At 49.9% G+C, this 17,582-nt stretch overlaps 1 protein-coding gene across 27 annotated transcripts in view; it reads left to right on the forward strand.

The window, feature by feature from the left end:
• Positions 1-17,582, forward strand: part of Megf11 (multiple EGF-like-domains 11) — a 325,661-nt gene that overhangs the window by 175,957 nt on the left and 132,122 nt on the right. The window contains exon 1 of one of the 27 annotated variants that reach the window (XM_039082454.2): positions 16,132-16,636. The exons of the other annotated variants lie outside the window; for them this stretch is intronic. Within the exon in view, the coding sequence (XP_038938382.1) occupies positions 16,621-16,636 (16 nt within the window). The 5' untranslated portion in view covers positions 16,132-16,620. Of the gene's footprint in view, positions 1-16,131; positions 16,637-17,582 lie in introns of those variants that run through there. 27 annotated transcript variants of the gene reach the window in all.

Below are 17,582 nucleotides of genomic sequence, written 5' to 3' on the forward strand. Positions count from 1 at the left end.
AGTGACTGAAGTGGGTGAAGGGTCACCATTGGGAGGGTCCACTTGAGTGCAGGCTTGAAAGCCAGGGAGGAACCAGCCATATAGAATCCTGGGGCATCTATGTTGGATCCAGCCTTAATTCTTGGTCACTTTTTGAATCACAGAACAAAATTTATTTTGCATGTGGGTCAGTTGCTAAGCCAGGCTCTTTGAGGACTCCTGAATGTACAAGGGAGAATCTACTCACCCAGAACACAGTGGATGTCATCCTGCCCATGTGTTAGGGACTGAAGCATCCTGCTGAAAGTTCAGAAGAGACACAGGCCCAGTCCCCCATCCCACCCCCCAACACACACACACACACACACACACACACACACACACACACACACACACACAATCCAGAGCCTGGAGAGGTGAGGAGTTCAGGAGAAGAGAGTACCCAAATGATGTCATCTGGCAGCTGTGCATTCTGCGACCAGCACCAGCTCTGGGCCCCATAAGTCACATTTACTCTGTCAGCTGCTAGTCCTGGGTGGCGGCATGCATCGCACTAATTACCAAGACAAACCACGGTGTTTCTCGGAGCGGATGACTCACCTTGGCTTATCAGCACAAGAAATCTGGGCCCCACCAGTGTGGTGGTACCAGCTTTCTGCTAATAATTAGCTACTGACCATGTGGTGTGGGGTCCTTCCTCATAGCTGCCCCCGCTGTCATGGAGATAGCCACAGCTTCTCCTCTCTTTCACACTGTGAATGTTTCAGCCCCTGGGGTCACAGAGCAGTTTGAGGCAAACAACACAGGGGTGACCTTTCCCTAAAGTGACTTCTCTCTAGGGAGGGCACACTCAGGCAGACATACAAAGGAGCAGCCACCCATACCCACACCCATACACAAGGCAATGCAATGTGATTAACAGAGAAAAACTAACAGGGCAGACCACTCTGAGTCTACGCTCAGTTCTAAACTTCTTTTGATATCCATCACAGTCAAGGGGACCAGGGGACAGCCTAGAAGTGACTTGCAAGCTGGTTGCTGACTTCCCAGGCTAGCCCTGTATACTGCTGAAGAGGCAACTGACCCCAGGGAGACAGTAACAGTTCCTGCCCTCAGGGAGCATAGGACCAGACAGAAAGAAACAGGCAAGCAAGGCCTGAAAGATGTGGCAGGAGCTGGGTGATACCTGCAGGGCTGGGTGGCAGGAGAGAGAAGGGTCAATTCCTTAAGATGTCCCTAGGATGGGGTTCCTATCTCTTCCTATAGTTGCACAGGCTTTAGGAATAGAACGGCATATATGGGGGCCACATGGTCATTAAGTTCTATCAACCAATGCTACAGATGAAATGGGAGGAGAAGGGCGAGGAGGGGAAGGGGGAGGATAGAAGAGGGGGAGGGGGAGGGGGAGGGGGAGGGGGAAGGGAGGTATTAAGCCAATGCACTGCTTTCTCCCAAGTCTACTTTGGTTCCTAATCCCATTACTTTTGCTTTCGGCACCTCCTTGTCTACACTGATCTAGGGAAGGGGGTAGGTGTTATTAAGCATTTATGCTGTGGCAGGTTCTGGGCTGGGCACTTACACACATTGATCTTGCTTAATCCTCCTGACAGCCTTGCTAACCCCCTCATTGGACAGATGAGGGCACAGAGAGGTGAAGCTGTCAGGATGTCACGGCTGCTAGCAGGAACAGGGATTCACTGGCAAGAGCATTTGCCTTACCCAGAAGTCCTTGCACTTAGCTCTGGAGAAAGGTTGTACTTGACTAGGCTGTGATGGTGTACACCTATGATCCTGATGCCGAGGAGACTGAAGCAGGAGGATTGCCATGAGTGTAAGACCAGCCTGGGCAACATATTGAGACCCCCATTTAAATTTTTTTAAAAAATCGAATAAAAATTTGATGAGATTAATAAAGATGCCCCCAGGGCTACCATCTTAAAGTGGCCATTTTACAGCGACATGTGCCTCACAGGGCTCTGCTAAGTGCTAGTGCACTAGCACTCGCTCTTGCACTAGCGCGCTCTCTCTCTCTTTCTTTCTCTCTCTCCCCTTCTCTCCCTCTGTCCTTCTCTCCTTCCCCTTCCTTCTCCTTCCTTCTCTCTCTCCCTCCTCTTTCTCCCTCTTAGTCTCCCTCCCTCTCTTTCCCTCTCCCTTTCTCTCTCTCTCCCTCCTCTCTCCCCTTTCTCTCTCCCCCTCTTTCTTTCCCCATCTCTCTCCCCTATTCTCCCTCTCTCCCTATCTCTCTCCCTCCCTCCCTCTCTACCTCCTTTTTCTCTCCTTCCCTCCCTCCTCTCCCTCTGTCCCTCTCTCCTTCCCCTTCTCTCTCCCTCCTTTTCTCTCTCCCTCTTTCTCCCTCCTCTTTCTCCCTCTTACTCTCCTTCCCTCTCTCTCTCCCTCCCTCCCTCTTTCTCTCCCTTCCTCTCCCCTTTCTCTCTCCCCCTCTCTCTTTCCCCATCTCTCTCCCTTTCTCTCCCTCCGTCCTTCTCTCTCCTCCCTCTCCCTCCCTCCCCCTCCCTCTCCTCCTCCCTCTCTCTTTCTCTGTCCCTCTTTCTCTCCCTCTCCCTCCCTCTCCTCCTCCCTCTCTCTCTCTGTCCCTCTTTCTTTCCCTCTCTCTCCCTCTTTCCCCATCTCTCCTCCTCTCCCTCTACACCACCTCTCCCGTTTTCCTTCTCTCTCCCACCTTTCTTCCCACCTGGGATTATGGGTACCACACCTAGCTTTTGCATGCCCCTTCCCTATGGGCTGAGCCATCTCCCTAACCCCACTGCTGTGTTTTTCCATCTCCTTTATCTCTTGTGTCATAACAGGGATCTGCCTTCCAGACCCTTGCCACCCAAATTCAGAACCTGGAAAAAGTCATTTATAAAGTTTGGGGTCTGTCCTCACTGTGAGACCTTCCTTGCTGGCTTCTTTCCAATTGGCACCAAACAGATGCTGCAGTGGGGGTGACAGGGGACACTCATATTTATGCTCTTTAAGCCGTTGCTGTTAACCTTTGTATTAAAGAAGTTGGGGAGCTGAGGTTTCAAGGAACAGAACCTGAGAGCTCTTGACCCTAGCACTTCCTGCTCCCACTGGCAGAGCCCTTGGCTCAGCTCTGTCCCAGCCTGACTGAAGCTGCGCATGCTCACTCACACCTTATCAGCGGGCCAGCGGGCCAGCAGCGATGGCTGTAGAGGTAGTTGGAACTGTTCACTGTCAGCAGAGTAGGGGCTTTCACAAATGGCAACCTAGAGTCCCAAGTCCACTGATGAACAGAACAGCTGCCAGCCTGCTCTGTGGGGAGCCAAAGCTGCAGCTCAGGGGTTGGGGGGCTGGTTCTGAGCATGAGCTATCCAACACAAGGACAGATGAGCAAGGTGTGCTAGCCAGTAGTGAGGACACGGGCTGGAACCCCATCTCTGCCATTAACTTGCTGTGCAATTTCAGGCAAGCCATTCTCCTTTCTGTCCCTCAAACGAGCACATTAGAGTTCAACAGATTTAGGAGATTTTTATGGGAGAGATGCTCTCCCTCCCGCTACTCCTGCTTCCAGGGATCATTTGACAAAGTCCAGGGACATTTTTGCTTGTCATGTCACAGTTGTAGAGACAGCAGAAGCCAGGAATGCTGCTGCTTAAAGCAGAGTTTTCCTACCCCAATGATGAGAAGGCCACTGCAGAGGGCGCCACATTTATTCATGGGCATATGACAGGTGCCTACTGTGTGCAGACACTAAGCAGGACATAGTCCCTGCCCCCTGGAGGTTCATGGTTTATAAGGATAATGAGAGCATTAAGAGTTGGTATTGGGGCTGGAGAGCTGGCTCAGAGGTTAGAGAACTGACTGCTCTTCTTGAGGTCCTGAGTTCAAATCCCAGCAACCACATGGTGGCTCATGACCATCTGGAATGAGATCTGATGCCCTCTTCTGGTGTGACTGAAGGCAGCAACTTTGTACTCACATACATAAAGGAAACAAATCTTTTTTTTTTTAAGCTGCTATTGGAAATCTGTGGGGTGATTCCATGGGTAGAGACACCTGCTGCAAGGCCAGAGTTCGATCCCCAGAACCCACGTGATAGAAAAGGGGAAACTGACTGCCCCTGACAGTTGTCCTTTGACCTGCATACACATGCATACTTAATAACCTAACCAAAACCAAAACAAAAAAAGGCCTCTGTGTGGACCATGCTGGGGCTCACTCATGCATGAGGCCCTAGGTGTGATCCTTGTCATCATATAAAACCAGCACAATGGTGGGAGCCTGCAGCCCCACAAGTCAGAAGCTAGAGAGGGAGGCAAGAGGATCAGAAGTTCAAGATCTATCTGAGCTGCCTAGCAAGTTCAAGGCCAGATTGGACCACATGAAATCCTGTCTCAAGAAGGAAGGAAGGAAGGAAGGAAGGAAGGAAGGAAGGAAGGAAGGAAGGGAGGGAGGGAGGAAGGAAGGAGGAAGGAAGGAAGGAAGGAAGAAGGGAGGAAGGAAAGAAGGGAGGGAGGAAGGAAGGAAGGAAGGGAGGGAGGGAGGAAGGAAGGAGGAAGGAAGGAAGGAAGGAAGAAGGGAGGAAGGAAAGAAGGGAGGGAGGAAGGAAGGAAGGAAGGGAGGGAGGGAGGGAGGGAGGGAGAAAGGAGAGAAGGAAGAAGGGAGGAAGGAAGGAAGGGAGGGAGGGAGGGAGGAAGGAAGGGAGGAAGGAAGAAGGGAGGAAGGAAGGAGGAAGAAAAGAAGGAAGAAGGGAGGAAGGAAGGAGGAAGGAAGGAAGGAAGAAGGGAGGAAGGAAAGAAGGAAGAAGGGAGGAAGGAAGGAAGGTAAGTAGGTAGGTAAGTAGAGCTGCTGGGCAGTGGTGGCACATATTTAATCCCTGCACTTGGGAGGCACAGGCAGGTGGATCTCTGTGTGTTCTTGCCTAGCCTGAGCTAAAGAGTAAGTTCCAGAACAGTCAAGGCTACACAAAGAAATCCTGTCTCAAACAAACAAACAAACCAACAAACAATAAAACAAAATAGAAAGAAAACAAACAAAACAAGAAAGATGGAGTTAACTTTTGCTAACTGTTAACCACATTCCATATTCTTTCTACAAACTGCCACACCTGATTCTCAAAAGCCGGTAAACACCAGTAAAACCGCTCTTGGTTTATAGGGTAGGGTACTGAAACCCACCAAGACAGAGTGCCCTGCCTGTTAGTCTCCAGCCTGTGAGTCAGAAGTAGTGGTGTTAGTGGTTTTTATATCAAAGTCCCTCCTCTTAACCATTCCTCCTCCCCCAGCCCCGGCCCCTTAAGCCTGGTCCCTAACAGCCCACCAGCTACACCTGAAGAGAAGCAGCTTAAAAGGCTGAGGCTCTTTGGTCTCTTTATCATGCAAACTGCTTAGCGAATTGGAAAGGGACCTCATGACTATAAACCAACCAGTAATGACCTGACAGGCAAAGGGGGCCAGAGAAGTGTTAGGGCCACAGAGACATTAATCTGCTTCCAGCTATGTACGGCAGCTAGAAGGACATTTGTTAGAGCAGTTATGGGAGCCATAAAAGGCTATTTGATGGCAGCTCTCCCCACTTAGCCCTCACTGGTCAGCAAGAAGGGGCCGCTGGGGGTGGGGCCAGTTACCAGCTAGAGGCAAAGGCAAACTCCTTCCTACCTGCCTCAGGTAAGATGATACTGGCTGAGGGTTTGGAAGAGAATGGGCCACACAGGAGAGCTGGAGTCTGATCCCTTCTACGATCTAAGAACAGTCTTCAGCCTCCAGTAAATTTGGTGAGTTCTCTGGGTCTTAGTTTGCCCCATCTGTGAAGTGGAGAATAGATGTTTGCTTGAGAGAGAGATCTTGAAGACTCTGTCATTGGCCACTGTACAAGAAATAGCCACAGTTAGGTAGGCATGGACAGGGATTTGATTGAACATTATTAGATCCTGGAGAAACCTAATAAAATCCATCTAACCTGGCTCCCGTGGCTTAAGGGCATCCATTCTTCACACACTCCCGTGTCGAATGCACTGTTCTGAGTACTCTATCTGTACGGACCCATTTAATCCTTACAGACATCCTGTGAGTCAGAGAGGAACATTACGATCTCTTTGCAGAAGAGGAAGTCAGAGTCTGGAGAAGGCACCACAGTGACCTGGCTTTACCTGTGACCCCAACTGATGCTGTTTCCACTCTGACTTGAGGACTAGGGTGTGAGCTGACTTCATCCTCCCTTGGGTGAAGGTGGTACACAGCCGTTACTGCAGGACAGGTCTTGGCTTTAGGAGCATGACTCCAGACCTTACTTCAAGGTCAGTTCTGACCTGGGGAGATGCATTTGGGAGGCCTTGAGAGGTGACATTCCAGTACTACAAGGGCATAGCAAGAGTGCTCAGGGTTTAAGGTCTGGGCACTTTCTTCCTTTGGAGCTTGGTGTGAGCTCAGGGCACCAGACTTGACTGGAATGCTCAGAAGCAGAGCAAATGGAGCTCAAAAGTCAGCAAATGGGGCCCTCACCTCAGAGAGGGCTAGACACCAGGGCCACAACCCTGGACACCACACATGTGGTTAATTTGCAATGCACTGATTTTTAAAAATTTATTTTATTTTGTTATGTATTTTGAAGGTATCCGTCTGCTCATCACATGCATGCCTGGTGCAGGGAGAGGCCAGAAGAGTTTCATATCCTCTGGAAGTGGAGTTACAGACAGTTGTGAGCTGTGGTGTGGTTGCTGGGAATAGAATCTGGGTCCTCTAGAAGAGCAGTCTGTGTTCTTAACCTCTGAGCCATCTCTCCATGTTTGCTTTATGAAATTGTCACTGGGTAGGCTATGGTGTTAGTGGTGACCAACACCTCGAATCTCAGCACTCAGGTAGAAGTTATCTTGGTCTGCATGGCATTTCCATACCAGCCAGGGCTATGTAGTGTGAGCCTGTCTCAACATAAATAAATAAAATAAAAATAAAATTATTACAAAATCTGGGCCTGTGACCCCAGCACTCAGGAGGGGGAGGGGAAGATTGGGGGACTCATGATTTTCCCTCATGATGAGATAAACGGAGGTAAGAAATTGCTAGGGGTTGGGGATTTAGCTCAGTGGTAGAGCACTTGCCTAGTAAGTGCAAGGCCCTGGGTTCGGTCCTCAGCTCCGAAAAAAAAAAAAGAAAGAAAAAAAAAGAAAAAAAGAAATTGTTGAAACGGGGTTCAAGACCAGCCTGAGACCCTATGTCAAAAAAATACTTATCACTGAGATAGACGCATAGCAATTTAAACCCTTGTATTTTAGATTCTTCTGGGTGTTTTAGACGAATTTCAGCACGTGTGTGATGAGTCCTGAGGAAGGGGCAGGTAGTGCTTAACTACAGGGGCCATGATGTCATTGCTTGGGCCCTAAGATTCATGTTCTAGTCCAGGGCCGGTAGCTCACTGTCTCTTCTTCCTTCCCTTGCTTCTGTTCCTCAGGATTTGTCCTCAGAATCCTTCTCTCAGTTTTGGTCCTGAGTATCAGAGGCCTCCCTGACAGGCTTCCTTTTCTAGCATTTGACAAGTTCTCAGGCCAAGGGCAACTGTCGAAGAGCCGCCCATGCCTTCCATCCTCCCTTAGATCACTCTTCAGAACAGATCTAGACAGGAAGATGGGCAGAATGACCCTCTCATCAATCAAAGCCTGTCAACTTGGGATGTCTCTGCAGAATGCAAAGATGCCCTGCTCATCCCTTCTCTAGGGCACAGTCCTGACCCCCAGGACCCAGCCCCTCTTGGCAGATGAGAGGAGCCCACCAGCTCCAGCAAGTCTCTGTGCTTTCCTGGGTACCATCCGCTGCAGTGAAAAGTCAGGGGAGATGTTGGTGTTTGTCTAGTGCAAGAGAGGAAAGTCAATAGGAAGGGGGAGGTGGAATCTCGTTTCCAAGCTTCTAAGCAGGTTCTGCAATCAATAATGCAAAGGACATTGGAGGGCCCTAAGCCAGACTCGCAAGGGTTTGCAGAGGGGCCTTAGCACCCATCCTACCAGACTAGACTCCTGCGGGAACAGAACCCCTAAGAGAGCCATTCTGCCTCTCCTCGGTGAGGACTCTCCTAGGAAGTCAGTTAGTTAACTAGTCCCCAGCCACAATATTGTCCCCAGGACTGTGCTCTGGGACTTGCAGGATGACGACAGCTGAAATCAGGAGAGGGAGTTAGGGGGACTTTGCCCGTGCTGATAGCCCCAGAGCAAGCACTTGCTGGCTCCTCTGCCATTTCCTCTTTCCATTCCAGAGACAGCCATGACTCTGCCTCCCCACCCATCGCCTGGCACATCATGGAGTAAATAGACTCGTGGTTTATGTTCTATAATTTCACTGCTTATTTTGTATTCTGTGAAGTTTTGTTTGCAGTCCTACTGCTGACTGTTGCCAAAGCCTGTCACACTAGGTGGTGAGATGGGGAGACACGTTATGATGGCGAACGGGGTTCTCCCTTACCTTGCCCATGGCAATGCTCACATCTGCTCTCACCTCTCTTTAGAGCCCGGCGATCCAGCCCTTAAAACCTGAGGGTCTCTATAGACACTGGGGCCCAGTGGGCAGTGGCCTGTAGGCAGGGCCTGGGGGTGAGACTGGTACAGGATGAGGTCGAACTTCATCAGAAAACCCAGTCCCTGCAGAAGCCCCCAAGTTGGTTCTGGAGCCCCAAGCTGAGTGACAAGCAGAGGCTGGGGTGATGGCTGACTTGGTAGTGTTTACACACGTGACAGTCCACATCCCAGCACCAGAATCCATGTAAAATACCAGATGGGGTGGCGTGCACTTTTATTTCAGAGCTTTGGGAGCAGAGAATGTGCAGGCCACCCAGCCTAGTTTGGTCATCCAACGCCAGGCTAAGCAGAGATCCTGTTTCATACAAAAGTGTAGGTAGCTTACGAAGAAGCCTGAGGTTAACCTCTGTCTTCCAGTTACCTCCATGTGCACAAACGTGAACACACATTACATACATAAAGCTTCACAAACCCCCACCGTCCCAAACTGCTGTTACACCAAGCGTTTCTGAGGTCAAGTTACGTGAAGCAGTTCTAAGTTTATTTGTTCCAGGTTTTCCTTTCTACGACCATCTCCTATCAGAGTACATGGAGGCGGGCAGGGTGGGTTCTAAACACAGACTTTGGAGGCAGACTGGTTCTAAGCCCAGCTACAGGACACAGTTTCAGCACAGCCTTCACCCTCTTAGCCATTTAGCTTTTCTGGCCCCGTTTCCTCATTAGAAAACAACGAAGCTAGTCAGGCCCCATGACTCCTTCCCATGGTGCCTGTCTCCCTGCAACCATTTCCTTCCTGCATTTGGTCCTGGCTGTTGTAGATTTAAGGGGGTACCCACCGTGTTTACAGGTTGAGAAAAGCTCCACCAAGCCTCACCCAGGCAGAAATGGCTGGAAGAGGAGTCCTGGCCTGGTCTAGTACGTAGGCAGTAGGTACCTAAATAATGCTGAGGGCCACAAACTGGTGTAAGGGCAGAATCTGTGGCCTGGCATCGCTGCTGCTTACGGCTGAGGACCAGACCGTGATGTGGGGCTGACTGTTGGGAAGCTAACAAGGTGTCACATGACCCACCAAGAGTCACAGCTGGCTCTCAGCTGTTCCCTGCCAGCGGTTCTTGCCCCTTCATAGCTCCTGACATGTGAGTCAGAGCAGGTCTCCTTTCTGCTTCAAGCCTCCAGAGGCCACTTAAAAATGACATTTAAAGCCTCAAGCAGGTCCTGGCGTGATTCCAAATAAAAATATCAATTTGTCTGGGAACAAAGCAATGGCTTGAGATTATGTAACCTGCAAGTGTTTGTATAAAAGTGGAGTGCTGAGGTGCTGGACGGGTGCCCCTTTCCCATTTCAGCCGGGGCTCAGGACACAGCTGTGTTGTTTGGAATTTACTCATCCGGCCTCGCCGTTCTTGTAAATTCATATCTGAAAATACTTGTTTGTATAATCAGAAAAGGCTAATGTATTAGTGCTTTTCTTGTTGCTGCGATGAGATTCTTGTGAAGAAACAGCTCAGTTGACTCTGGCCGTAAGTTTGAGGAGACGGTCCACTGTGGCAGGGCAGCGAGGGAGGCAGGAGTGCAAAGCAGCTGGTTACCTTTGCAGCCATGATCAGGAAGCAGATCGGGGGGAATGCTCTCCTCTCCTTTTTATGCAGGCCAGGAACTTAGAATGGTGTTGCCCACACTTATTGGGTCTTCCCACTTCAATAGCATAATCTAGAAACCTCCTCACAGAAACACCCAAAGATTTGTCTCCTGGTGAGACCCTGTCAAGTCGACAGTCAACATTAACCACCACAGATGGTTTTATAAAATGTCTCTCAGAAGCCAAACCTCCGTGGCCTTATCCCTCCACGTCATCTCCTCTGGTACCTCCTGTTTCCTGGTTCCTCTGCCTGACCTGTTCTGATCTTCTGAGGTTCCTTTTCTACCTCAGGACCTTTGCACTGGCTGTGCCTTCTGCCTGTCATTCTTCCTTCAAAATATCTACCTGTACTGGCTAGTTTTGTGTGTCAACTTGACATAAGCTGGAGTTATCACAGAAAAGGAGCCAGGGGAAGCAAGCCAGTAACATCCCCCCATGGCCTCTGCATCAGCTCCTGCTTCCTGACCTGCTTGAGTTCCAGCCCTGACTTCCTTTGGTGATGAACAGCAATGTGGAAGTGTAAGCTCAATAAACCCTTTCCTCCCCAACTTGCTTCTTGGTCATGATGTTTGCGCAGGAATAGAAACCCTGACTAAGACACTACCATAGCCCATTCTTTTGCATTGTTAATTTCCATTCCTGGATTAAAAATTAGTGTAGTATAATGCTACAAACCAATATCAATTTGTTGTGCCTAGTGTCTAAGGGTGAGGAGCTTGGGTGGTGCTTCCCTGGTCCTCTACTCAAGCTCCCAGAAGGTTGTAATCAAGGTGGCTGTGAACTAAATAAAGGAAGAGCTTCGTGTGAGCGTCTCCAGCCATTGGTAGTCTGTCTCTGTGGCCGCATCTTCAGCCTGCCCTACAGGCTGTCACTGGGGCTGCTGTCAGTCTCAAGGGGATACTACAGTGTTTGTGACCCTGCCTGTAAACCTCCTCAGCCACAAAGCTTTCTAGAAGCAGCAAAGGGAGCGTCTTATTAAAACAGGCTGGAGATGTGGAATCTTAGGCATCATATGACCCACGAGGGACACCTTACCTGTGCCATACTTACTTAGCAGCAAACAAGTCTGAAGGCCATGCGGAGTCTTCAGGCTGTGAACTTGGGGTACTTCTCAGCTGTCAATTGCCTAGGGAGCTGTCGCCTTCCCTGGGTCAGGCCTGTGTAATGGGCAGCCACAGACAGCTATGCAAGTATCCTAGCACAAAATGGTAGCCTTCCTTAAACTGTGTGTGTGGTGTGTGTGTGTGTGTGTGTGGTGTGTGTGTGTGAGTGTGTGTGTGAGTGTGGTGTGTGTGTGAGTGTGTGTGTGTGAGTGTGTGTGTGAGTGTGGTGTGTGTGAGTGTGTGTGTGTGGTTTGTGTGTGGTGTGTGTGTGTGTGTGGTGTGTGTGTGTGGTGTGTGTGTGTGGTGTGTGTGTGTGTGGTGTGTGTGTGTGTGGTGTGTGTGTGGTGTGTGTATGTGTGTGTGTGGTGTGTGTGTGGTGTGTGTGTGTGGTGTGTGTGTGGTGTGTGTGTGTGTGGTGTGTGTGTATATGTGTGTGTGGTGTGTGTGTGTGTGTGTGTGTGTGTGTGTGTGTGATTTATTATATTTTTGTGATCCAACTGCCCAGCCTTTGGGTGTGAACGTGTTAGATGACAACATTGTGTCATCGTGTCAAAGGGTGTGTTGTGTGTGCCTGCCTGAAATATTGGAAAGTTGCCTCCTTGCTCCTGGCCCCAGCCCCCGGAGTCCCTGTCCCCAAGCCCCACACTGTTCTGTGAAAGCACACAACACATTTTACCATGACATAAAATGTACTCATTTGTTACATTCATTCTCTGTCTCCCACTACTAAAGGGAAATTCCATAGGGGCAAACATCCTGCCTGCCTGGTTCTCTCGGGAGGCCCTGGGGCCTCCTGCCCTGAGAGGAGGAGGGTTTGTTGTGACCCATGACCTGAAAGAAGCATCTGAGGGGTGGGCATTTGGCTTGCAGTTTGCAGGGATACAGCCCATCCCGGCTGGGGAGGCACGGTGTAGGATGGCTGCCTGTTCACACCTCAGTCCACCAGGAGCAGAGTGAGACCAGGAAATGTTAGCTTAGGAAGCCTCTAGGTGACCCACTCCCTCCCACTGAGCCCTGTTTCCCTAGCACCACCAGCTGGAGGCCAGGCACTCAAACGGTGACATTTAAGTCCAAACTACACCAGCTCGTGACTATCTTTTCCCGACACACTGTGGAGTTCATCTCTTCTGCTTTGTTGGGTAGCATTTGTCTTGTGTCTTTCTGGCTTCGGTGCCCTCTTTGTCCCCATTCATCTGACCCTTTGGCCTCAGCCCTTTGTATCCCTTATCCCATTTCAGTGCTCCCCAACCCTATCTCCACTACTGTGTCCGCAGCCCCTGTTTCCTCTCCTCCTTGGCTCTCCTGTCCACCCTCCATCTGTTACCTCTGCCAGATCTCTGTTGATATCTCTGATCATTCTCCCCATCTCTCCATCCCCAGCCTTTAGGTCAGTTTCCCAAATTCCAGTGCCCCTCACTCGTCTCCTCCCTGGGCTCCCTCACTCTGCCTTCTTCCTTCCCTTCTCCCAGCTTCCCTGGGAACACTGGGCAAGGAGGCGTGGCTGCCTTTTGAAAATGGAAGCAGATTTGCCTCTTTTCCAGCTTGTTTGTTTTACAGTAATTAGATAAATAAATCAACGTATCGGCCGCTTCTGTGGGAACCCAGCTCTGACTGAAGGAAGAGCTGAGGCAGGGGATGCTGGGGGAGTCTCTGGGGGCATCTGGGACCTGCTAGTCCTCTCTGGAGCCTGATGGATGGCTGTGGCTGACCGTGTCCCATCCCCACTCCCCATGCTGTACCTCTACAGAACAAGTGGTTTTTTTGGGGACAGCCTGGGATCGAAGGACAAAGGCAAGGTGTTCTGCTGAGTCAGCAGCGGGCAGATAATGAGGGCCAGGTGTTGTTCATTAAGCCAAGCTTCCCACTTCTCCTGAGGAAGTCCTCAGCAAGAGTTTAGGACAAATATGGTGGCTGATAAGCCCCTGTCCCCTTGGCCTAGGTGCATTAAAACCCAATTAACAAAATAAGGAGTGCTAAGCAGAGCAGCAGACCCTTCTCCACAGGAATGCTGGGGCCAGAGAAGGACCACAGGATTCTAATGAGGCTGGCAATACAGAGCCTAAGAAGGCAGAGGCTGACAGCAAAGACCTGGCCTGGAGATGAGTGAGGTGGGTGGCAGGGAAGGGCCCGGCACAAGCCTGGCCTCATCCTGCTTGTACTACCTCTCGCTGGCCTTCCATACAAAGTGAGAGGCCTGATATGCTCTCTCAGCAGAGCCAGGGTAGGGATGTGTGTGTGTGTGTGTGTGTGTGTGTGTGTGTGTGTGTGTGTGTATCTGTGTGTATGTGACATGTTGCTTATTTATCAGTCCTTGGCATAGGAGGAGAGGTGGTGACACACCCATCCACACTCTCAGCTAAGGTAGGACTTAAGCCTGTGATTGATGGATGGTTCAGAGTCATGGGGGACAGGGGGTCACTGAAGGGACTGAGACAGCAAGATGGCCCTAAAGGACTCAGGAACATGGCTCAGACCATGATATTCTGAATAGGCATACTCACAGCCCCCCACCCCCCAGTAGCTAGAGAAGTCTTTACCAGAGGGGCGAAGGTTGCGCCAGAATAGGGCCACCTTCAATGAGGGGTATCTCCAAAGGACTTAGCTCACGGCATGCCATAGCCTAGGTGTGCCATCCACAGCCCCAAAGAGGGTGCTGCCCCACTACCCTGGGGAGCTCAGGAGCCCTGGTCCTTTCAGAGGGATGCTCCCCCAACCCCCAGCTCCTGAAACTGCTTCGTCAGCTCCCAGCTTGTCTTAGCCTAAGTAGGCCTTTCAGATTTATTAGTTCTGGGGTGGAAGGAAAACAGCTTCTCGGAGAAGTGTGTTTAGTGCCACATTTCAAACTTGCAGTCTTGATTGAAGTGCTAGTTAAAACAGCTTAAGGCTCTTAGGTAAAGCTGCATTTGCCTTTCCGCAGGACCTAGATTCTGATATTACCCGTTTATGACAGGGTCTCTGCTATGGTGGAGAGATATAGTGCTTTATTGAGAGGCAGCCCGTCTGCGAGAAATGGTCCCTGCTTCCAGTTGGAAGGTTGTAGCACCGAAGTCACCAAGAAAGAAGAAATGAAGTAGAATGAACATGCGTTTTAATTAAGCCTCCATGTGCAGCAGATTGTGGAGATACACATATTAAAGAATTCTTTCCACTGTGCAGGAAACCGAGGGATTTGTCCCCTGTGCCACTTTTATGTTCCCTTTGTGTGACAATTAATATTTAACTCCTGGGAAATAAAGCTGTCACCTGATATGCTGTTTATGGCCCTGCATTAAAATGACTTCCTGATACGCTGTAGTAATATAGTGTTGGGAAGACCCTCTAGAAGGGGTTCATTTGGTTAGTCTGCTGGAGAACCTGGCCCTGTGCAAATATATCTTAAAACTTGTAAATTAGCGTATATTAATTATGCATAATGGATTTCATTATGACATTTTGTATAAACTAATGACGTGCCATGGTGGAGGGAAGATTTTTATTATAGATACGAGACAGAGGCAAGTCCAGAGCAGAGGGAGAAAGAAGTAGACTGGTCATGGCCGGCAGACTGGCCGTAGCATGGGGAAACAGGAGCAGAGCAAGAGGAACATAGAGAGAGGGGGAGCGAGACACAGACAGAGAGAGAGAGAGATGCTGAGGCGGAGAGACAGAGGAGGCAGGGACAGGGAGAGGGTGGGGGAGCAGACAGGAAGACAGAGGGAGGACATACTGAAAATAGCAGGGTTATAGGAGAATGGGAAGCTGGGAAGGGAAGCCCACAAGCTGGAGGGAGTGTATGGTGGGAAGAGCTAGGACTCTGAAGTATATTCAGGTACTTGTGATGCTGAGGGAGCCTGAAGGCCAGCACCGAGTTTTGGTGTGCTGATAGAAACCAAAGATAGTTATTTGTCCCTTCTGCCTTTTAGGATCTGGGGAAACGGAGTTTCTTTTGGACCTGACAGCAGTTTGCATGCATGTATGTGATGTATTTTGATCACGTTCACCGTTATCTTGTCCCCCTCCCACCCCTACAGACCTTCTACCTCTGTGTGTGCATGCATGTGTGTGTGTGTGTGTATGTGTGTGTGTGTGTGTGTGTGTGTGTGTGTGTGTGTGTGTGTTCATTGGTGTTACAGGAAAATGAGAGAGGTTCGTTACACTGGGCACCTTGCCAGTGGCTACATCACTGACAAAGTTTCTTTCCCTCCCAGCAAATATTAGCTGCATATGGGGTCCTCAGGAATAGGTGGGGCCTCATAAGCCCCCTGCTACCTCATGATGGAATGTTGATAGGCGCCATCTTGCTGCACAAGTTTCTTTATCTTGTTGTTTTCATGACTGTGGGTCAATGAGCCTGAAGGTCATTGACAGTTACCACGAGGAGAACGCCTCTGTATCTGAAGGTAAGAGGGGGCTGTTTTTACCATAAAGGTGTCTCCAGTTAGCAGGATTCCTCTGCCACTGTGGCCTTGGTGGTGGCCTTCATCTGTACTACCTTGTGAGTATGTCCTTGACAGAGAAGAAAGGGAATTAGGCACATTTGTAGTCACCTACCTGTATCCAAGAGGTTTCATCAGGCCTTCAAGTTTACAGGTGATTAGAAGCTGTCCTCCAGGACTTTGCCTACCGATGAATTCTCAAATAACTTGCAAAACAGAGGCGAATTAACCTGTTATGCTGTCGAAATCAATTACTGCAAAAGACAGCTTAACTTCCCCAGCCTTTCCTTAAGGGTGCCCTCTGCCCCAGGAGAGCCGGCCAAGGAGACTTGCTGGCTCCAGCCACCTTCCGCCCTCACCCTCCCCTCTCATAGCTTTGCCAACGCCTCTGCCTTGGATTACGGGGACTCTCAGGAGCAGGAGGCTGGGGGAACCAGAAGGGAGAGTCAGCCCCTGAAGTGCTGGGAAGGCCAGAGAAGGTAGGTCTCTGCAGTGGCCGTAAGAGGAACATCCGTGTCCCTAAACCTTTGTTTTGCAGCGTTGAATGCAAGGGGCGATTTAGAAATGTTCCCTTAATATTCCTGAAACAGATTGGCCAGTAATTTATAGACTGCAACACTGAAGACTGAATTAATTTCCCAGTGAGGAAAGGCTGCAAGTGGCTTGGTGGGGGAGGGGAGAGTGCCGTTCCTGGCATCCCAGAGCAGAGTCAGAAATGACAGGACCAAGAGAGAAGATGGACAGGAGAGATTTCACTCCCTCCATGTGCCAAATGGGGAACCGGGGCCCAAAGTCACATGGCCAGTCCCCAAATGAGTCAGGCCTAGGGCTTCGGCCTTCTGTGTCCCTGAGCTCTTCTCGGTTGGCAGTAATGCCTTCTGTGTTACCGGCACCTGCAGCCTAGTGCTCCCTAGGACAGGGGGCTCCTTTCTTCCTAGGAGAATGAGGAGAACTCTTTGCCTGACCTGAGGGTTGGAAGCTTAAGATTAAGATGCAAGGCCAGACACAGTTCTCTCTTGCATGACTGTGCTCATGGGTAAGTTCGGTACATGTGGGAGGGACTAGCATATTGGGTAACCTGGTATGTGTAAGGCACAGGGCATTTTACCTTTTTATAAAAGGTATAGAATGTACTTTTAATGCATTTGTGTGTACTTGAGAGTATGCATTTATCTGTAGGTGTGCATGTAAGTATATGTGTGTATATACGTGTACATGAATGTGTGTATGTATGTATGTATGTATGTATGTATGTATGTATGTATGTATATGCATACAAGTACAGGTGTGTAGGCTAGCAGATAACTTTGGTGTCATCCTCAGAAATACCAGCCGCCTCCTTTGCCATAGGGTTCTCATTGCCTAACTCTCACCAGTTAGCCCCACTGGTTAAAAAGCAGTCCCAGTGATTCTCCTGTCTCCACCTGCTCAGCTCTGGGATCACAGTGCACACCACCATGCCTGGCATTGTTATATGGGTTCTGGGGATCAAACTCAGGTCCTTATACAAGGTAAACACTTCACCAACTAAACTGTCTCTCAACCCCTGGTATATAGGATGGATTTTGATGTCCCATCTTACAGATGGGAAAAGATGAGGCTCTGAAAGTCCAACCTTGCTTCCTTTCTCCACCCCTTTACCCTGCCTGATCTTCTGAAGCACTTCCTACCTCTTACCAAAACAGAGCGGCAAGCACTGAGAGAGATCAGAGATTCCCAGGGTCAGAAGTATTAGAGGGGCACTAACTGGTCCAATGGTCTCATAATATCACATACCACAAGCCACCTGGGACCTTGTTAGAATGTTTCCTCCCTGGGGGAGGGACCCTGGGTGAGTATCATTCTGTCAGAGCTGCCAACCTTTGATCCCTGAAACTCTGCTCCCGTGTTCCAGTCACACATCCCAGGAACCACCAATACTCCACCTCTGGGATTCTGAGCCACTTTTGTACTGCGAGCACCTCCAGGAGAGAGGTGGAAGC

This window comes from Rattus norvegicus, chromosome 8 (assembly GCF_036323735.1).
Source record: "Rattus norvegicus strain BN/NHsdMcwi chromosome 8, GRCr8, whole genome shotgun sequence".
Taxonomy (NCBI): Eukaryota; Metazoa; Chordata; class Mammalia; order Rodentia; family Muridae; genus Rattus; species Rattus norvegicus.